This window comes from Manis pentadactyla, chromosome 5, assembly GCF_030020395.1.
Source record: "Manis pentadactyla isolate mManPen7 chromosome 5, mManPen7.hap1, whole genome shotgun sequence".
NCBI lineage: Eukaryota > Metazoa > Chordata > Mammalia > Pholidota > Manidae > Manis > Manis pentadactyla.
Genome location: NC_080023.1, coordinates 18,709,587 through 18,732,478, shown reverse-complemented (window position 1 = coordinate 18,732,478; position 22,892 = coordinate 18,709,587). Strand labels below are relative to the sequence as shown.

Below are 22,892 nucleotides of genomic sequence, written 5' to 3'. Positions count from 1 at the left end.
GACTGTTCGGAGTCACCACAAAAGATCTATCTCTGCCATTAATTGGATGGAATGCTGGCAATGACATAATTCGGTTAGCGGTCTGTATTAAACAATGTTTGTCTTGCCATTCACTGAGAGTGAAAACAGAGCGTTAAGGGGTACTTAAGAGAATAGTGAATACTGGGCTCCAGCAATCAGTGGCAAATTAAGGTTTAAACCAGCTTATTTTTTTTTTATTCACAGTAAAGGCGCTATAGGGTCTTGTTAGTTACATGTTGCTGAGTAGGAACATTGAAATGTAGGAGAAATGAAATAAAAAGCTGCATAAATGTCATTTAGGAATTTTAAATGTAATTTTCTTTCCTTGTTCTGCAAACAATTATTCACAGCTCATAGATCTAGTACACTTAGACTGAACACTTCATTGAAAATCTCATCTCTTCAGAAAACCTATATCCATTCTGATAAGGTTCAGTTCACTAATTTTAGCTTGCTTTATGCCTTGTTTTTAAGACCGAGAATTCATGGAGCAATAAAGCGAAGAGCATTTGTCAACAGCAAAAGCCACAAAGACGTCCCTGCTCAGAGCTTCTCAAGTATCTGACCACAAATGATGACCCTCCTCACACCAAACCCACAGAGAACAGGCACAGCAGCAGAGATAAATGCACCTCCAAAAAGAAGAGCCACACATCATCGCAGTCGCAACATTTACAAGGTAGGCTGGGGACAGGCAGCAGGCTGAGAACACTCACACTTCAGTTTCCGCCCCACTGGTGTCTCTCTGTAAAGAGAATTCACCACTTTCTTACAGTTGCAGGGGCAACAAAAATCTCTGCTTAGCCACAGGTTGAACATATCCTATTCAGCTGATATGCAGCCTAATTCACAATCACCAAAAGACACCTGAAATGCTAGCTGGGTGCGGAGGGGTAGGGGACGGAAGAGGGAATTGCAGCATCAGATAATCTGAATCTCTGAACTGCTGAGATAATGCAAGTTCTGTGCAAGCTAGGTTACCAACTCATTAAAGAGCTTTATTTATTTTTTCTTTCCAATAATGGAAAAAAATGAAGCATTGCTGATTTGCTCTGTATACTTTAAGAAACGTATACAGTATTTATGCAGCCTCTTGCTGTTAAAGTGCATCCTTCTTTTTTTTTTTAGATGATGTGGTATGCTCACAGATTTTATTTTGTAAATAAGAATTTGAAAATTCTTGGTGTTTTTAAAATTTGCTTTTTTTAAAAAAAATAAATTGCCTAGATTGAACTAAACATCTGGGTTGATTTTTATGATCCCCATATATTGCTAGAAGGCTGACATATCTGAGGCAGATTAGGTTGATATGGGGAAAAACTCTCTTCCCAGAGATATAATTTTCTTTTTGACTCCTTCCCTCAAAATATTCTCATTCTAGAGGCCCAAAGAAAGTTGGTTAAAAGCTGCTCTTCCTTTAAAATATCCCAGCTTCCATGTGACTCAACCTCTAACCTTGTAGAGGAAGTAGGCATTTTCTAAGCTGACAATTTTAAACATCCATTCTTTTGTTCCTTTTGCTTCCCCGACTTGCCCTTCCAGCTGCACAGTGACAGTCCCCAATCCCTGTTTTGAACCATGATCATTTCATCTAGGTAGGCTGGTGTTCCTGCTCTTCATAAGTTTTCCTTTCCAGTGTTTTGAATTTCCTCTCTTATCCCTTACCTCACCATAAACCCAGGATTTTTAGGAACCTTTCTTTAATATTTAAATTGGCTCACAGTTAGGTTTTCCCTGGTGGAGATCTAAAAAATCACTGTCCATTCCTTTTGTCAGCTCAGGGAAATATATTTATTGAAACGGATCAGATTCTTCAACAGCTGGCTTTCCCCTGATCAGCCCCTCATTAAGCACGTTCTGGAGCAGTTCTCCTAACACGGAACCAGCAGTGCTGTCGGGTTCACCCCTGTTGAAGGCCTCAGGTGAAGGAAGCCAGCGGGGCTCAAGTCAGCACGCGAACTGAAAAATTCACTGGGCTACTTACTCCCCCTCCCGCGAGTGTCCCAGTCATATGTTCACTTTCGGGACCTGAATTTGATGCCCCGTGCTTGATAAAACCCTATAGGCAGTGCACCCAGCCCAACGGCCCATGTTTTAAAGACCATTTTTATTTTTAATTGTTTTAAAATTTTGTTTGCTCCTTTGGACTTGCAAATGTTTTTTTTTTTTTTCTGTAATCTCCTTACCACTAAATATTACTGTCAACTTTTACAAACCATGGCAGTGAGTTTTGTTGGCTGTGGAGGAAATATTCTTTAGATGAGACCTGACAGATGTGGATTATTTTCAAAGGTATATATATATTGTGGCAAAGCATAAAAAAGCTTATCCCAGAACAAAGCCTGTTGACAGAAACCAAAGCCAAAAACCAAAGAAAACTCCTGTAGTTATTAAAGGCCTAAAAGGAAATGAGCATGGCTGGCTGCTGACCAACAGGAAATCATGCTCAGCTGCAGGGATTATTTAGGTTATTACTCAAAACTTAAAAGGAGAAAGTATATGAACACTCAGAGATGATAACTAGGAGGATCTGTGGGGTTTTACCTTTCTTAATGTATTGTAAGTTTTCCTCACTGAACTTCACATGTGTTCTCTGTGACATTCTGGGGTCAAATTCTCTTCACTTCCTTCGGATAATGGGGATCTGGCCTTTAGCTCCTATGGGTGTCCCATTTATTCATTCATATGCTGATGAATTCATTCATCAAAAATACCATAATCTGCCTGAAAAAGATGCCTTCCTGCCCTCAAGGATTTTAAAGTCTCTATTCTTGCAGCCATTGGAACAGTGTGGATGCAACTCCCAGGAAGCCAAATCAATGCTCTCTCTTCTAGTGATAGCTTTTGTTGAGTGTGGGTTTATTCAGGGATTAGGTTCTGTATGTGGTTTAGGGCTATATTCATCCATGGCCCTTATTTCTTGTTTGCCTTTGGTCCCATTAATATGGCCACTGCCTATTCCCCTCCTTCTATTGCTCTTGGACTTTACTGGTACCCAACTCTTAGGTTTTTGGGGTTCTTCCTTTGAGCATATCAGACAGCCTACCTTATACCTGAAAACTGAAATGCCAGTGACTGATTCTCAGTGTACACTTAATGTGTGACATAGCACAGAGCTCATATCTGGTGATATTTTCTTTAGAACCTGTGTGTATTATCTTAATTATTAGTTGAACACCATAAAAATTGGTAAAGTTCCTTCGTGTGTTCATCTTGAAAGCCTCATTATACCAGACATGCTAAAAAAAATTAATGTAAAACCAGTTCATTTATCTATGTACATGAAAAGGCCAATCAATCAATGTACCTAATTTGTAGAAGACAACATGAGCTTCATATTTTTGGATGCACATCGGAGAGATGACTTAAACCATTCAATTGTTTAAAAACTAAATCTAAATCCACAAATTAAATATGTAAATACTATTTGTCCAAGTAAAGTACCTAATTTCATCCTATTTTGGACATTAATAATATTTTCACATTTCAAAGGACCTTAATTACTGAGAGTGACTAATTTACTTTAGTATTTATTGAATGCAATTCCTTTTGATAACAGAAGAAAGGAAACATATTCTGAGCTGGCTTTGCCAGTAACTAGTTTTATGGCCCTGGAAATATCATTTAGCATCTTTAGATCTCAGGGTTTTCATCCATTAAATAAGAAAGTTTATTCTAAAGACCTTTTCAATTTCAAGTCTATGATTTTCATTACATAAATGACTACCTCTTGACCTTTTGAAAGCAGTCATTTTAATGATAAAAATGGACATAAACCTACAAACATATAAACATCTCTTTATAGACAAGCATATATATATATATATATATATGTAGTATGTGGATGTATATCCCAAGTACGTTTCTCATCATGTTTTCCCCTCCTTCTGTTCAAAACACAAGACTGCCAAGGAGAAGCAATTGCAATTTTGGAGTGAGAAGATTCTTACTCCATCCTTCCTAATGGGAAATGCCTCCTGTAGGAGGTAAGATTTAGGAAGCATAAAAGGAAGTGGATGAACTCTCTGCAAGTCTCTGGGTCTTTGAACCGATCTGTAGTATCTTCCTTTACTTGTTCATAAGATAAAGGGGATCTGAGCCCCTTTTAAACCATTTGGGCAATGGCCACCATTTGTCATAATCCCTCAGTTAATTTTCAGTGAATGGAATGGTTATTGCTTGAGCTTTGGCCTCATAGAAACAACCTATTCTCAGGGCTAGATATAAAATTATACATTTTAGGAGAAAAAGCAGCTGAATATTCATAACGTTCTGTTGTCTTGTAGTTACTCTGCTGTTTTCTTGTCTAAACAAATCGTGTACTGTATTCCAAATTAAAATAGAAAACATTATTTCTCTCTGATGGTAAGATGCAAATTTTGTATCCTTAACAGGGATGCTACATTTTTGGAAGAATTCTGTTTTTGTATGTGTTTTCAAATGATAGTTTACTGAGGCAAGTGTTTGGAATTTATTTTCGCATAATGGACTGTTGTCTGACTTTGATCCAATGCCCAGGGATTTCCTTGCTTTAGTTTTCCAGTTTCCAGTTTCCAACCTGACTGTAGTAGAAAGAAAAAAATTTTAAAAAACACTCAATATTTCATAATTAGTTTCCTTTTTTTCCCTTTAGCCAAACCAACAACTTTATCTCTTCCTCTGACCCCAGAGTCACCAAAGTAAGTATTAAGAAATGTAACCATTTTCAGAAAGGGAAGGGGGTTCTTATACATTTGGCTACAGCAACTCCATTTCAGTTTGTTTTTATAAATGTGCCATATCTTCCAGTGACCCCAAGGGTTCCCCATTTGAGAACAAGACTATTGAACGAACCTTAAGTGTGGAACTCTCTGGAACTGCAGGTAAGCCTTACATTTCACTTGAAACTGTGTGTGTATGTGTGTGTTCGTGTGATATATATTAAATGAGAGTATACTCGCTATGTGATTTATGAAGTCAGCAAAGAGTACAAACAATCCTGTATATGAATTTGTCTTTACATATTTTCAGTTGTTTATTTATTTTATGAGCATACATTTATTATATGCCAGACCTTGACTAGAACCTCTGTTGTTGATTATTGCTTTAGATCCTCAAAGAACCTTATTTCAGATTAAGACACCAAAGTTTGAGTAGGAGGAGAAATTCACATTTATCTGTCTCCCACCCAATAAATGTGCCAGGTGTATAAGTGGTTTGGGTTAATTTCACAATGACCTCTGGAAGATAGTTGTAGTTTTTGCATTTCAAGATGAGGAAATAAAGTTCAGAGATGTTAAGTAACTTGTTTCTGATCACAGATAGAAAACAAGGAGCAAAGTTTTGAATCCAGGCTCATTAATTATCAATGCTCCACTTGGAATATTTTCTCACTCTCCATTACACAGAACAGGATAAGGATCTCCTATATATGATACCATTTTTTATATCTTTCCAGCAAAGGTGAAAAATGAAAATTTCCCTCTCACTGAAACTAAATATTCTTATGTATTTTTAAACAAGGGCAATTTCCTTCAACATTTGTACTTTTGAAATCATTTAGCCAGTCTTGCTTTAAATACTGAAGAGGAAGGAGGTTTAAAAACTAGGACTAACTTCTGAGAAATTTGTTAATCCAAGGAGTTCTTCAGCAGACTTCTGAGTTGGTTGTAAATGGTAGCTTTGCCCTAAGTGCTTTAGGGTCAGGTACTTGAACCCCACAGAAAGTGAATCCTAGGATGTCTGTAACAAGAAGTTCCTTGGCTCTGGCCATTGCTGATAAGGGTAAAGGAACAGTAAGTTAAACAAGATGCTTTCAACCAGAACTATGGTGCCTACATGCACCACTGTCATTGTCACTAAGTTTAATTTCACACTTTGAGTTTGCTAAATTACCTCCTTATGAAAGGTCTATCGCATGATTGCATGATTTGGTTAGGCAATAGAGTAGTTAATTTCATGGTATTTATAGCTATATAAATTTGTGTGTGCATGTACATATATAAACGTATCTTTATGTCCATACATATACACACACATATTCACTTATATGCATATACATAATTTCTTAAATTAATAATTTACATATATGATTAAAAGTAACTCTTATGTGTATATATATAATGTGCAAAAGACACCTTCTTAACTGACCAATGAGAATGAGTATTTGGTGGTTTTATCTAAAAAGTTGACTAAAGTACATGCAGTTTTGTCATTTTACTTTTGCCTTAAACATATAAATAAATATTCAAATATCAAATTTTGGGTATTAGATGAAAGGAAAGGAGTGACACACAGCAGCAATTCACCGGAGAATTCCGCTTTATTAGGGAAAGGTGCTGGGTTATATAGGAAGGGGCAGGAGCTGATTGAGGTGTCACTTCTATGGGGCTGGTGGCTATTGGCTAGGTGTTGGGATTAGGGGGGCAAGGGGTGATTAGGGTTCAGGTGGCGCCGGCGGGAAGCGAGGACCCGGAAGAGAAGCAGGAGGTTCGCCATCTTATGGGTGGGGGTCCTTCATTCCCCCCTTTCTCCTCTGTGGGGTTGTGGACGTTGCTTTCTCTCTGACTGCTTCCTGCTGAACGGGGGCGGAGAAGGGAGTGAAGGTTTGAGGACCGGGAGGAAAGGGTTGATAGGACTCCCCACAGTAAGGACGAGTAGATGTGGACTTCTTCAGGTTGGAAATCAGTGAAGGTTCCCTGTAACTATAGGTCGAGGACTTGTTGATTTTAATGGTGCCAAGAGGATACGGGTGCCAGAAGCCAGGCGTCTGTGGCCATTGTTTCCAGAAACAGTTTCCAGCGGAGAGAGGGGTCCGTCTCAGCGTGTGGTGAGCAGGTTACGTGAGGGTGAGGGATCTTCTGTGGCTAAAAGCTGGTAGTTCCTGAGTAAAAGCTGGTTGAAAGTTTGATTAGAGATTTTACTAACTTGGGATCAAGGGCAAGGGAGGTTGGAGCTCAAGGAATTCTGCCATGCTGTAAAGTGTAAGCTGTGGGATTAGGGTGACGAGAATGCAGGGTATGCTGGAGTTGGGAGGCAGTGAGTTGAAAAGACTGCCATTACACCAAAAGAAGTGACCTGGTTGCGTAAAAGTCTTAGAGCCGGAGGTAGGGGTGTAGATAGAGAGACAGTGAAGTGCGCTGGAGTGGGGAGGGGTTGGGCCTACACAGTGCTGGATGGTGAGATTATCTGCGTATTCTGGTTCCCATAGGGGTATGTCTGCCAGGGGACGGAAGGGTTGTCCTTCTGCATGGAAGGAGTAGTTGGAAATATTAAGGGGCACGGCAGCCAGCAGTGGGTGCTGTAGTGATGCGCATAAGAAACAATTGGCGGTGTTGAGGGTGTGGTTGAGAAAGATGGTGGTGTCTTGAATGAGCTGTAACCAAGAGTAGGAGCGAGGGTAAGAAGATGAAGAGGTGCCGTCAAGAGTTTGGACAATGACTTTTTCGGAATGTCTGATGTCTGATGCAACTTGAGAGATCTGGGAATGAGAGGGAACATACTCTCGAGAGATATGAAGGGTACCTTGGAAAGTGGAGGTATAAAGGCTCGGAGCAGCCTTTCAGAGGGAAGTCTGATGTGGCAATGAGGGCAGTAATTTTTGTTTGATGCTGTGTGTAATTCTGTCTGACTTTGAATCGCCATACAGAGGAGGCTGGGGTGGCGGGGAAGACAATAGGAATAAGGAAAAAAAGCGAGAGAGAACAAGGGAGCAGTAAAGGAGGAAAAAGTCATGATTCGGGTATGGATGGCAAAGGGGGTGAATGGGATTTTGAAGGAAAGAGGACAGTAAGGTCAGGAGTCTGGAGGGAGGGAGAGTCTGTAAACTTTTGTAGGTTAAGAGATCCTTTAGGTGATGTGGGGACAGAATGGTAAGGGGTGCCCCGAATGTCAGTTTATGAGCTTCCTTCTGCAAGAGCTGTCCAGAGGCTAATGCCCGTAGGCAGGGGGCTCATCCCTGAACTGTGGGGTCTAATTGCTTGGAAAGATAAGCTACTGGGGCAAAGGATGGGCCATAATGTTGGCCTAGGACTCCTAGAGCTTGACTGGACCTCTCATGAATGTATAATGAGAAGGGCTTCGACAGATCAGGAAGATGGAGAGCTGGGGCTTCCACAAGGGCTCGATGGAGCTTAATGAAGGAGTGTCGGGGTGAGGAGGATAATGGTTCTTCAGGGGGACCCTTGCTGAGGTCATATAGGGGTCTTGCCAACAGGGAGAAGTTAGGGATCCACGCTCTAAAATACCCAGCCAGGCCTAGAGAGGAAAGGATTTCTGTCTTGGTTTTGGGAATGGGCAGGTCAGAGAGGAGCTGTTTTCTGTCTAAGGTAATGGACTTTCTTTGTTGAGATAGAAGGAATCCGAGGTAAGTGACAGAAGGGGAAGAGATTTGAGCTTTGACGGGGGATACCCGGTAACCTCTGGAAGCTAGAAGGTTAAGTAGGGAGGCAGTGTCAAGTTGAGACTGTTCCCACGAGGGACTGCAGAGTAGAAGATCGTCCACGTATTGTAATAAGGTGGACTCGGAGTGATCATGATGAAACTGTTTGAGGTCCTGAGCTAGGACCTGTCCAAAAATATGGGGACTATCTCGGAAACCTTGTGGCAAAACTGTCCAAGTGAGTTGTTCAGAATGTCTTGTGTATGGGTCCATCCAGGTGAAGGTGAAAAAATCTTGGGAGGAGGGATCCAGAGGGATAGAAAAAAATGCATCCTTGAGATCTAGGACTGAGAAGTGGGAGGCCGAGGCAGGGATCTGCGATAAAAGGGTGTATGGATTTGGGACTAAGGGATGGATAGGGACGATGGCCATGTTGATGAGGCGAAGGTCTTGGACGAGGCGGAAAGATCCGTTGGTTTTTTTAACAGCTAATATGGGGATATTAAATGGGGAGTGAGTGGGTCTGAGGTAATTTTTGTTTAAAAGATCTTGAATGATGGGTTGGAGGCCTATGAGGGCTGAAGTGTTTAGGGGGTATTGGGCCTGACAGATATACTGAGAGGGGTCACGTAATTTGATAGAGGCAGGAGGACATAGAGCCATAGAGGGGCTTGTAATGTCCCAAACTTTGGGATTTACAGGGTGTATGAGGGCGGAACTGGAGCTTTCATTGGGTAGAGGGGGGTCGTCGGCTATGAGGGCCATCAGAAAGGGGGTACTGGGGGTGTGGGAGTGGATGTAGTTATGGAAACATGGAGGAGAGAAAGGATGTCCCGTCCTAGTAAAGGGATGGGACACTGGGGCATAACCAGGAAGGAGTGGGAGAAAGGTATGGGATTGTCCTGGATTGTGCATAAAAGGGGGGGTGTTTAATGGGAAAATCTGTTTACCTCCTACCCCGACTATAGGAGTAATGGCAGGCGTGGTAGGGCCCCGGTATTCTCGCAAGACTGAGAAGGTGGCTCCTGTATCTAGGAGGAAGGAGATGGGGCGACCGTCTACTATTAGAGTAACCCTGGGCTCCTGTTTGTTGATGGAAATGGTCGGGCGAGAAGCCCCCGGGCCCCGTCAATCTTCTGCCAGCCCCACTACGGCAGGCTTAGGATGGGGGTTGTTCGTCCAGCCTCCCCTTCGGGTGGCTGGGCAATCAGACCCCCAGTGGCCCTTTTTGTGGCATCTGGGGCATGGGGTGGTAGGAGATCTGGGTGAGGGGCATGCCCTTGACCAATGTCCTTCTTGTCCGCACTTGAAACAAGCTCCTGGGGGGGGCTTGTTTGCAGAGGGGCGCCCAGGTTGTGGTTTTATCAGCTGGGCCAACATTTGGAAATTGGCCTGATCAGCCTTTTTTTTATGGCGTTCTTTCTCCTCCTCCTGGTTATGGAGACTTTAAAGGCCACTGTTAGGCTCTCAGTCTGTGGGGTAGCAGGGCCCTGTTCTAACTTTTTGAGTTTAGCTTTAATGTCGGGGTAGCTCTGAGCCAGGAAGTATGTCATAAGGACGTGTCTCCCGTCAGGCGTTTCTGGGTCCAGGCTGGTAACTGTAATAGGGCTTGAGTGAGTCTGTCTAAGAACTCGGAAGGAGTCTCCTCCCTCTTTGAATTATGTCTTGGAGCTTTTGAAAATTGACTACTTTACGAGCTGCCTTTTTCAGACCTGCTATTAAGCAGCAGGCGAAGAAATCTCAAGAGTGGAGACCCACGGCGGTGGGGGACTGACGGGTTCTGGCTCAGTCTGTGGGGGAGAAACAGGTGATGGGGGCAAAGACGGAGGAGGCTCCTGAGACTTAGTTAGAGGGGGGCTGAAAGGCTCAGGCTTGATCTGCAGGGGGGTGAGGTGGGGAGGAGATGGTGGGGGAGGAAGGGGGAGGGGCTGTGGTAGGAGAGGAGGGGGAGGGGAGTGGGTGGGAGGCTTCTGCGGGGGAGACGGCTTGCAGGCTGGGAGAACTTGGGGGAGGCGTGGGGAGGAGGCGGAAAGCTTCGGTGTAGGGAATCTCCTTCCATTTTTTCAGGCACTGGCAGTAGTTAAAGAGATCGCGATTGATGTTAGGATCAAGAGCTCCCCCTGGGGGCCATTGGTTGTGATTGTCTAGGGGGTATGTCGGCCAATCTTGGGAGCAGTATTTACGGAGAAGTTTTGGTTTTATATCAGGCGTCAGGGAGAGGGTGGCTAGACGCTTGAGCAGGCATTCAAGAGGTGAGCTTCCAGGGAGGGATGAGGAGGCTCCCATGGCTAAAGGACAGAGAAGGAGACAAACAGGGGAAGACGAACGGAGACCCTCGGACTGGGAGCAGACGGCAAGGAGACAAAGGGCGTCCCCGATGATCCTTGATCTGCGGAAACTCGTATACGAGTCGGTTTCTCAGGAAGTGTGGGTCGTCACCCAGACTCCTCTAAGAAGGCAGAGTGCCGGGGTCCGAGGTACCTGTACTAGGAGTTTTCGGCGGAAGGAACGGAAGGAGGAGGGGGGTGAAGGGAGCGTTCTCATCCCCAAGGAGTCACCTCGTGTATGGCTGTTGGAGGGGGGCCTGGGGGTCCGCCGCAGCCGTGAAGGCCTGAGGCGGGGAGAGTTCCCTCCTCGTCGGGGAAGAGCGGCCCACTCCGGGGGAAAACTTACCCAAAGGCCAGAGAGCAGTGGTGAGTGTGAGGAGCCAGCGCCGGGAAAAGAGGACGAGGGCAAGCTGCTGCTGGTGTCGGGGGGAAGACGGGGCCCAGTTGGGGTGTCCCGTCTCCCAGGTTTCGGCACCAATGAAAGGAAAGGGGCGACACACAGCAGCAATTCACCGGAGAATTCTGCTTTATTAGGGAAAGGTGCTGGGTTATATAGGAAGGGGCATGGGGTGATTGTGGTGGCACTTCTACGGGGCTGGTGGCTATTGGCTAAGTGCTGGGATTAGGGGGGCGAGGGGTGATTGGGGTTCAGGTGGTGCCAGTGGGAACCGCGGACTCGGAAGAGAAGCAGGAGGTTCGCCATCTTATGAGTGGGGGCCCTTCACTAGACAAGAGACCTTTGCCTTGAACTTAAATGTGCTGAGGATCCATTTATCTTTTTCGCACAAGCTGCATTAATAATGCATCATAGATGGTATCCACTTTTTGTTTCTTACTCTTTGAAGGAAAATAATAAGGGATATTTGTGTGGTAGTCTTAGTACAAAATTGTTCTAGATTTTTATGATTTTTGTATAAATCATAATCATAATCCCCCATGTTTTCCTAATGTTTTCTGATATCACCCACCTGCAACTAATTTGATGGCCATTCTTTTAGACCTTAATTTGTCATACTGTTATTGGGTCTTTTTATAGAAACAACTTTTCTTACTCAGATTTCATTTATTTACATAATACTTTATTATCATACATAATTTCAGTCACCAGTATAATGGACATTAACTGGTTTGGGAAAACACTGTTATGACTCATGGTAACAACTCAACTGAAAGGAATCTATTAACTAGGAGTGCTCAGAATACTGTGGGTTATTGGTCAGTTACTTTGTTTTAGAGGATAATGGGAAAGCTTCTGCTATATATACTGATACTAAGCATTCTGGTAAAGAAAGGTTTTTATTATTCTCTGATTATAAATAATATAAGCTTACTATAAAATGTCAAAAATATAAACTAGTGCAAAAAAATATTCATAGTTCTAAGATGTAAAGTGATCAATAGCACTGTTTCCCATGGAAATTTTCATACATCTGTGATCATTCTGTATATAGATATATAATTTTGCATTCCGAATTTTCAATTAACATTTTAACAAGGAATTTTTGTATCATCACAGTCCCTTTATTATCAGGCTTTTAGCATGCTGTATAACATTAGTTTGAGTAGGTACATGAAAATTTATTTAATCACACTCCTATTGTTATATATTTAGGTTGCTTGAAAGTGTTACTGTTTTGAAATAACACTGCAGTGGAATGTTTGTTCATAAAATTTTTAATTTTATTTACTCAAAATAAATCCTTAGTAGTTATTAATACTGAATATAAGGATATAAATGTATTGGGAACTTCTGGTGAATATTGCCACATTGTTTTCTGAAAGGGGTGTTTCCATTTATGGTCTTACTGGCACTATATGGATATACTTAATTTATTACATCCTTGCTACCACTGAGTAGCTCCATTTTTAAAATGTTTTTAAAATGTTTTGCTAGTGAAATTACAGTGTTACAACGAAAGCAGTTATTTTTATTTTCTTCTTGCCAGAATTTTTATTTTTTTTAAATTTTCTTCTTGCCTAATTCTAAATAATGTAGTTATAATTTTGAAAGCTTAGTAGTGTACACTATTGAACAGCAGGTAGAAATTTATGGAAGATACTTTTAAAATATTCTGAGAATCCTTAACATTGTACACAAGTGTTTATTTCTGTCAGTGACCTAGAATTCATCTTACTAGTTTCAATCCCTTTTACCTGGTGCTTTGAAAGATTATTGGATATAATAAAATTCAATTTACCAACATATTTTTAATACCTGTTTTATGTTTGCAATAAGCTAGGTCTTGGTGAATGTACAGTACGTGTAAGGCAGAGAGACTGATCCATCACAGATGAGTAAAGCATAGAGCATAATGCCTGGCATTGTACTTTTGTTTAAGATGTAAGTTTACAGTCTGTTGGGAAAATAGCATACATCACACATGTAGCATGAAGGGAAAATATTACTTATCATTTATGTTTTGTTACCTTCTGGTGGCCCAGAAGGTGGTTTTTACTTTGCTGAGCATGGGGTTTTGTAAGTACGAAGATGAAAATGAGAGAGGCTGAGGTAGGGCCAAATTACATTACATAAGAGAAGTTATTTAGAGCTAAAGGGAAACAAGGGGTGAGGAGGAACTTGGGGCATGACGAAGGAGGCTGGAAGGAAAATTCTGGAACTTGTCTGGAAGGTGGTGTGTGGAGGAGGAGATTGGGAGAGGTTTTTTGATAGAGATATCGTGAGTTTGAAATGCTGTGTGTCATGTAGGTGATCTCCATCCCCTTTAACAATCTTTAGTAAAATTTGTTGTGTCAGTAGTGTTTGGAGGCTGTGAAAAATGCTGATTGTGCCTCAAGAGAATCACCAAAGGGAGAAAAGAAGTTTTCAAACGGACCCCTGTATCATGGCTTCAAGTTAAATACAATGATTGCACAGAAGATTGGAAAGAATGGTAAAGACAGCTCAGACTGAAAGAAGCATTAAGGCAATACCGTTGTACGCTGAATGACAGAGGTGATCCCTGGAAAGGAGGCTGGAGGAAACTGAGCTCTCCACAGGCTAACCTGACTTGAGAAGCCTGAAGGGAGAGAAATATTTGTACCGTATTTTGAAGTGTACTGGTGGAAAGGGAGGAAGATAATGAGAGAGCAGATTCAAGAAGGCAGGACATCACAGAGATGTTTAGGGAGCAGTGAGTTTGGCATGGACAGTGAAATCCACAAGGAAATAGAGGACGGGACACATGCTTTCCCTCCTTCACATTCTCTTTGCTAAGACTTTTTTCTATATCCTTCATCTCTAAGTCTCAGTTTCCTCAATTTTAAAGTCATATTTATAATTCTCAAATGAAATTACTGTCTGACTCAAAGGACTAAAATAAAGACTGAAACATAAATTTGTCAGTATTCAACCATTTTGACATGCAAAATGGCAATTTTATATGCTTCACCCTGAGTTAAAAAAAAACTTTATAAGCAGCAAAGCTCCAAATGAAAGCAGAGTATTATAGTGTTTTAAAAGCAGACAGCATAGCTTCGTGAAATTGTGCAAAACCTTGGCTCTGACACTGAACAAACCCAAGTTCAAATTCTGAATCTATCCCCATTTAGCTGTATGGCCTTTGGTCAATTCAATTAACTTATGCACAGCTTAGGATCCTTATGCTTCAAATGAAGATAATAATAGTACCTGCATCTCATCGAGTCTCTGTGAAGATTAAGTGAGAGAAAACATGAAAAAAGACTAAATCCAGTGCCAGCAAATATAAGTATTCAATAAATATTAGATATTTAATTATGAAATCTGTATTAATTTCTTTTACTGAGGTCACTGTACATTGTTACTCAACTTTTCAACTTTTGATTATCTTTATCTGTGCCCTTTCACTGACCTTAATGCTGCATCTTCTTTGGTATTCTCATATATGAAGTTTTCTGTGGGAAAGTCTCCTTAACTCCCAACAAAACTGAACATCTACTTCTTTTGGTGTAGGTGTGGATTTAGCAAATCAAGGTAGAAGAATCTCTGAACAATAGCCTCTTCTACTATTACTACACATTTTGGATGTTAGGCACCCCTAGTAGGCATGTCACATGTCTTATCTTCTTGATTCTCCGGCTATTTCATTGTTGAGGAAAAACCTGTATGTTGACACTAGCTCTGGGGTAGATCCTGGGTTCAAAGCAGTTCTGACTAGAGATCCTATCTCTTTCCTGAAGCCTGGATTTTAAAGATAGTAGTCAACATCTGTTATGTTAAATAGGCTTCATCTCACTTGCCAAGTGTCATTGATTGGGATTGGCTGCCAGGAGCATTGTGTTGAGGAGGATTCTAAGGCCAAGTCTGTACTCAGTGGGAATGTCATGATCAATTAGTGATGTCTGCCAGAGGTGCAGCAGCGGGTGGACAGGGTGAAACCGTATTCATGTTGTTGATTTGTTTATCCTTCATTTACATGCTTATTACTTTTGGTTGCAGCAGAGGAAATGGATCAAGCTGTTGCTGGGCCTTCCTGGTATCTTTTTTTACTCTACGCTCACAAATTTAGTGAAATTTCCCAAGCACTTACGAGGCGAAATGTAAAGAGTCAACAAAATTCTAAGACCTCCGGAATAATCCCTCTGCCCCATCTGCAGAGGGTTCGGGAGACAGGAGGGCTGAGATAGGAAGTGTGCTTTATTAGGTATCGCCAGCTGGTCTGACTTTGTGATTGTCCTAAACTAGCTCATTTTGGCTGATAAAAAAAAGGCTTCTCTTTTACAGGTGTAAAAACTAATTTGATTTCAAAATAGCTGTTAGTAAAGCAAGATGAGAGAAAAGAGAATGCTCTTTTGGCAGAAGGCATTTAAATCTATTGCATATGGAGATTTTCAGAATGCTAGGCTTTTTTGTTCCGAAATGGGAATGGTAAAGCAATGTCAGCTCAAGAAGACGATGGGTTTGGCCACAAGACATGACAGAATGTGATTAGGGGCCAAAGCGACTTATCCCCAAATTGCATGTATATGTGTATGTAAATTGTTGTTATTGTTAGCACTGTAAAAGTAATAAAAAGCAATGTAACTATTTGATAACTAATCAGGGAAATGAGGAGTACAAAATAATCAGCCATCTCATCACCCTAATACTCTAGGTCTTTGCAATGTGTTTCTCCATTGATTTGTGTCTTTTCCCCCTGGTTTTGATGACAGTGGGCATATGATTTGGTGTCATTTTCCACTTACTGTTTTCCCTTGGTTTAAACTGGCAGTCATTCAAATTGCACTTAAGTGGACTTGCTTTAAAAAAAAAAACCTCATTAACCAATCAATCTGTAATTTCTTATTCTTTTATGTAGAGCTTTATGCCATCTGTTTTGGATTTCACATTTAAAATTTCATTTTTTTTCTGGATGGAACATTGGCAAACAGCATAAATTTGCTGTACCTTTTTGGCATATACCACTTTTGCATGTGACTTATCTTTGAGGAAATAGACCCAAGCAAAATACGAGCAGTAGCTGGTAGTTTTAAAAGGAAAACCGTAGCATCAGAGAACTGGAAAGTGATTTTGACAGGTCATATAATCCATTTTTGTGCCCTAAAGATCCAGGAAAGGGATACCCAGCAAATCCTCTTTACAGCTCATTGCAATGTTTGGCAACTTTTACTGTCAGGAATTTCTTCCTTATTTCAGCCATATCCTTGATATTCTGTTTTTTATCACATTCTACTTGACCCAATGTCTGGAAAGATCATTCCTTTGGTCCTCAGTGTTATTTTCTGGAAATGGTAATATCCAATTTCTTGATCCTAAGCAATTTGCGGTCCCCCATCAGCCTGGGGGCTTTGCTTGTAGACAGCCAGAAGGAAAGGTTCCCCTCTCCCCCTCTCTGCTCCCTCTCCTGCCCCAGCTCTGTGAGAAAGAGCACAGAGGCCTACTAATAATGTCTTCATCTTCCACAAGCAAAAGCTGGGGAATTACGCACGTGTCACAGGAATGTTCTGCAGTTTTTCTGCAAGTCCAGTTTGTTCCCCAGTAATCAGAGGTGATAGAGGAAATACTTAAAAAACAGTAAAGAAAGAAACACTCCCAGAGCAGGTGAGACTGATGCCAGCTAGGGAACAGGAACACAGGGTGGGAGGCCCCTCTGTGCCCAGAGTTAACACTTTGGTTGCTGGTTCCTGTGTGCTCCAGTGAGTCCGGGGAATGCTGGGGGTGGGGAAGGCCCTGGAGGGGCTACTATCACAGAATATTCTAACAACTGGTGGAGCAGGATTCAGTTCACTACTGAATATATCAGCCCTTCCTAGGCTCACTTGACACCTACTCCAAGTTCTTGAGACCTAAAATAATGTGAGTAGGATAAGTTGCACACCTCTCTCTGCCCAGTCCTCCTTTTTTGGTGAGGTTTTAAGCAAATTAGAAACTCATCTTCTCATTGTTTTTTCTAAAGGAATATCTGAAATGGCATGTGACGTAAAAAAAATCCCACTGTCAGATTAACTCCAGAGCAGGTACAGGTTTAGCACTAGATTCTGCAAAGTGTGATAAAGTATTACAAAAAAAAATCCTGCCAAAGTCATTGGGTGGATAGTGGAGCACAAAAAAATCAGAGAGGAGCCATCACCATCTATCAGAATCATTCAATTAAACAAACAAACCCAAAAGAGAGCTCCTCAAAGAAAACTGTTTTACAGTGCATAATGAAAAGCAAAACAAAACTTGTCTCTGACTTTTTTTAATAAAAGGGCTGTTTAAAAAGATGACTGTAGAGTGTGTACCACTTCTCCAAGATTTGTTGTGCAGAAGTGCATAAGTGTGAGTGATGTAGAGGTACTTGTTTATTATAGAACACATTTCAATGCAGTAATCATAAATATTGCTAAGGTTGTGCTCTGTTGAAATATGACCTACATACTCTTGATTGTTTGTGTTACGTGATTTGTCTGACACCCATTACATTCTGGGTAATAGCAGCCATTTGTTGCTCTGCACAGCAGGCTCTTTTGACAAAAGAAAATAGGCGGTAATAAAAAAGCTATAGTCTGAATTACATTCTGCACAGTGCTGCACTGCTGAGAGTTTGCGCAAGGGTGTTAACAATGCTCTGAACTGCCTCTTGTCAGCCTTCAGCCTGTAATGGCCATCTGTCCTCACATAAATCTGTCAAAACCTGCTAAGTTCAAGAGAACATGGAATATACCTTGTACTGTCAACACCAAAATGTACACATTCCCCAGAAAATCAACACACAGGAAATAATCCGGAGGTTATGGAAGGCATTAGTACTGTTGACTCAGGCTTGTGGGGTGAAATGGAGAGCCCTACGGTTAGAGGGAAGATGAGCAAAGCTAGCAGCATTGAGGAATTGATTATTGACTGCCCTCCTACCACAGGGGAAAAAATTTCTGGGTAGGGGAGATGGGGTTAGAGAAATCCAATTAGTTCAGGAGCAGCAAGGGGTTCCTGTCCCATCAGCAGCTCTGAAAAGTTTGACACTATGTTAAAAGAAAAGAAAAATGCTTCTTGTACTTTTGTTTTGTTTTGGTTCTCAGCTCTCTCTGGAAATAGACTTCCAATTAGGCTCCAGTAGCTTGATCCTTGAGATTTCTCAAGTCTTGCTGGGAGGTATTCTCTGAATAAAGATGTTTCATTAAACAGGTAAAAAGTTGAGGGAATTATTAGAATTACTCTCTCCTACCCACCTACTCAGTAATCCTAAAATAACTTCCATCCACTAAGCAAGTATTGTTATTTTTTTTTAACAAGTAGTGCCAACAGAAATTTGTATCCCTGATATTTTCACTTCCAGGGTACATTTGATCATCTCAGAAAGTTTATGTTAATCTTAAGCAGATATACATGAAAATATACTTACTTCAAATTTTAAAGAATTGCCTCTTTATTAAAATGAACCATGAATTCAGGTCCCTGGGACTGGCTCTCTGAAATACCAGCATCTGGTGTGTTATTGAGTACATAGTAGGTGTTTAGTAAATGTCTACTTAACTGCCACAGGCCATCCAATAGGCAAAGAAGATAAAAAGGCTCTGTTTTTAAGTCAAAGAAACTACAATCAAGGTGTCACCACTCCCAGGAGCAACTTGAGAATCAGTTATTTAAGCGATAATGAGCTTAGGTAGTAGGACAAGGGTTTCAAACGTTCAAGACTAAAAAGAATTTCTATATTTAAAATCCCTAGATAGCTGGGCTATTTTTAGAACTAGTCTCTCTTTAATAGTGGCCTAATTTGGTGTTTCTGAAGTTTAGAGTTTCTTTTTATAAGTCTACAATGTCAGTCAAATACATAAACCTGAGAACAACGTGATATGCTACCTAGACCTGACAGGACAGTGGCTCTCTATATGTGGTCTATGAACTGTCTCATTAAAAATGTTTGACCAGCTTCCCAAGTGATTCTTGGGCCTCAGAAATGTGAAACCCACTACTAAAGAAAGACCTAGAAAAATAAAAATAAAAATGAGTAAAAGGTTTTGCAAAAATAAGCCCAAGCAACATTGCGCTAAGAGTTTATAATCTATTTGGAGAGACAAGATATAATTCACATTCAAAAAGATTTAAGCAAAAATATATAACAATATCTGATAAGTATCAAGTGAGTGTTCCTGGCACTAAATTATTGGAAAAGTAAAAATTACCTTAATTTGGTAATCATGAAAAGATTTATAGATTTGGATTTTAGGATGTTGAATGTCATTTTCCCCAACCCAAGAGCTATGTCATTTGGAATATTTTACCATTATTTACCCAGCAGAGAGATTATCCATCATTATTTCTTTGAGCATCTTAGGCTCCAATGAGAAATATTTGAGAGCCTGACATTTCCTTGCTGGGTGTTATTATCTTGTATCTTTAAATTTGTTATCATGGTAATTGAAGGTAGCATGGGGTAGAAATCATTGTATTAGGAATGGGGAATTCAACATGTAAAAAGAATAAGGAAAAGAGAAAGAAGAAAAGATTGATCATATAGGCATTTCTTAGATTGAGAAAAAGACATACCTGTCCATGAAAGTGAGCACAAAAGGAGGGTGTGCTTCAGTGACACAGATGTTTTGTTCAATAATAAGCCACCTCTCTAATGTCTTCAAGCAAAGAGTGGGATCAGCATACAGTAATAAATGGTCATGCTAATAAAAGTGGCTGCTCATAGAAAGAGATTTTTGGAGACTCAAAGGTGTCACTTCTCTCTGTGTTTGCATTTTTCCATCATTTTGAACTTTTCTGGGATGTATTTCCAGTCAAACTACCTCATATTTTTATATCTTTTATTCCCTCATTTAGGGAGCATTAGCTGTGCATTAATACAAATTGCCAAATATTAGTGTAAAACATTTCATTTTAGGGAAAATACTAATTTCTTCCCTTTATTGTAAAATAAGAGAAGGAGACAGCATCTTCCTGTCCATGCCAAAACTTCATGTGGCTTTCTTTCTGTGACCTACTTGGTTCTTTATTTATATATATATATGTATGAATATAATTTTTGTTTCTTTTTCTCCAGCAAGGTAGGATTTCTCTGTCTTCCCTTGGAATGTACAGTTGCCTTAAGTCTAACCCCAGGCTTGTTAGCGGGCTTGAAGTTCTTTTTTGCTGAATAGTGTTAACCCGTCCTCCTAAATAGAAAGTTTATTGTAAACTGAAATGTTCCCTTGTAAGCATAAAGTCATTTGAACGCTAACCTGCCCTTCTTCAAAGTCCCTTGGACTCTGGGGCCATTTCATAAGTGTTCTTTCTCAGCATAAAGGGATGAGCAGAACTTACTCAGGAGTGAACCTTAATGGGGGCAACTGCCCTTCATAGGTTCTTCCACGATGACTCCTGATGGAATTTCCTGTCCTTCTGTAGAAAAGCACAAAAGGCAACAAATGATGGCTTTCCACCCTTATTGCTTTATTTTTTATTTTTTTTTAATTAGTTGCTGAAGGTTGGATTTGTTTCAGCCCTTCAGCCTCCAAAAATAAAGCTCTAAATAAAATGGTCTGCTGGCACTGCAATATTTAATGTTACTGTTCACTTAGGTTTCTGTTGCAGAACCATATTTTAGACAGAATGTATTAGTTATGCTTACAAGAAAGTATCATACCTACATTAGCTGTGGTTTACTAAGTTAATGAACTGTGAAGATAAAGAGTCATTGCTGTCAAGTTGTAGTATTGTCTGATTCCCTGCATTTGTGTGTTGCATTTTTCTGAACTTTGAAGTTGCCTATATCATGGCAACCCCACCCCACATTTGCTGCCATCCCACTTTCTTTTTTTTAAAAGTTTCCTAAGTCTTGGGCTCTATGGATAGATATCCAGGATTGGACAAAAATTTCAGAGCCACATGCATCCTCAGCCACATTCTTTGTAGATAAACACTAACAATGTTATTCTGTGATTGCCCTGAAAACCACCGTGCTAATTTTCCACAATGCAGGTTCTATGATGCCCTTGAACATATGTAAGTTTTGGTAATGCCTGGTGCTTTGGAGGCCAGTAGTGATGCGGTAATGTTCCTGGGAAGCAGGATCTGGTAGCATTGGCGTTTGAAATACAAAATATCACAGATCTCACTGCTGACCCGGCTTTGTGGATCCATCTTTTCTTGGTAACAAAGGCTTAGGGAGAGTCACTTTTTCAGGTCTTGTCATGAATTTAGCTTCCTTCTTTTTCCCTCAGTTTTAACCATTGTCTGAAATCATGGAAAAGTTAAGAAACTGTATCCTAGCATTTAACAACCTTATCTCTTGTCTCTTTTTTCTCTTTCTCTCCCTAATTTTTTTTCTTGCATTTTTGTATATTTTTGCCTTAGGCCTAACTCCACCCACAACTCCTCCTCATAAAGCCAACCAAGATAATCCTTTCAGGACTTCTCCAAAGCTGAAGTCCTCTTGCAAGACTGTGGTACCTCCGCCATCGAAGAAGTCCCGGTACAGTGAGTCTTCTGGTACCCAAGGCAATAACTCCACCAGGAAAGGGCCCGAGCAGTCTGAGTTATACGCCCAGCTCAGCAAGACCTCAGGGCTCACCAGTGGACACGAGGAAAGGAAGGTCAAGCGGCCCAGTCTGCGGCTGTTTGGTGACCATGACTATTGCCAGTCAATTAATTCCAAAACGGAAATACTCATTAATGTATCACAGGAGCTCCAAGACTCTAGACAACTAGAAAATAAAAATGCCTCCTCCCATTGGCAGGGGCAGATTTGTTCTTCCACCGATTCAGACCAGTGCTACCTGAGAGAGACCCCGGAGGTGAGCAAGCAGGTCTCTCCTTGCAGCACCAGAAAACAGCTCCAAGACCAGGAAATCCGAGCCGAGCTGAACAAGCACTTTGGCCATCCCAGTCAAGCTGTTTTTGACGACGAAGCAGACAAGACCAGTGAACTGAGGGACAGTGATTTCAGTAATGAACAATTCTCCAAACTACCTATGTTTATAAATTCAGGACTAGCCATGGATGGCCTGTTTGATGACAGCGAAGATGAAAGTGATAAACTGAATTACCCTTGGGATGGCACGCAATCCTACTCATTGTTCGATGTGTCGCCTTCTGGCTCTTCTTTTAACTCTCCATGTAGAGATTCTGTATCACCACCCAAATCCTTATTTTCTCAAAGACCCCAAAAGATAATCTCTCGTTCAAGGTCCTTTTCTCGACACAGGTCGTGTTCCCGATCACCGTATTGTTCAAGGTCAAGATCGAGGTCCCCAGGCAGTAGATCCTCTTCAAGGTAAACCTTGTCAAAACCCACTGAAAGCAAGGTATTCCAGAAAGTCAGAGAATGCATGCAAAACCCACAGGCAGCCCAGTCCCTCACCACTGAGTTCCCAGGACTGCAGGAACTAATGAGATTGCTGTTACACATACATTTCTCCCCATCTTCTCTTAAATCTGTCAGCCTTGAGCACAGTGCCTTGAGCCAGTCAGATCAGTGAGAGCAATTTGTAAGAAACTTGCTCATCTAACTTTTTCCATTACCTGGAGAGCTGCCCTGTACCAGGATAGTTGAGATCCATGCAAGATAAAGCTGACAGTGTACCAGACTGGCGCTCAGTGTTAACATCAATAAGAGATGCTGGGAAGGAACACATCACTCCCAGACCTCTAAGCTGACTAAATGATCACCAACTGTCACTGGGAAATCTCACTAGAAGCTAGGAAGAAAAAGCTGGCTTATGTAATACGGTGTCCCAGGGGATGTTCAGTCATGACGATAAACTAGGGTTAAGTGGTAGTTGCAAATGCTTTTTGTTTTTCT

The 22,892-nt window shown here is 41.1% G+C and overlaps 1 protein-coding gene across 5 annotated transcripts in view; it reads left to right on the top strand.

Annotated features, from left to right (window-relative positions):
- The window catches only part of PPARGC1A (PPARG coactivator 1 alpha), a 620,182-nt gene that overhangs the window by 578,046 nt on the left and 19,244 nt on the right, over positions 1–22,892 (top strand). For all 5 annotated transcript variants that reach the window (XM_057502134.1, XM_057502133.1, XM_036921007.2 and 2 more), the window contains 4 exons: positions 496–700; positions 4,655–4,700; positions 4,810–4,883; positions 21,446–22,364. In XM_057502134.1, the coding sequence (XP_057358117.1) occupies positions 496–700; positions 4,655–4,700; positions 4,810–4,883; positions 21,446–22,364 (1,244 nt within the window). The remainder of the gene's footprint in view (positions 1–495; positions 701–4,654; positions 4,701–4,809; positions 4,884–21,445; positions 22,365–22,892) is intronic.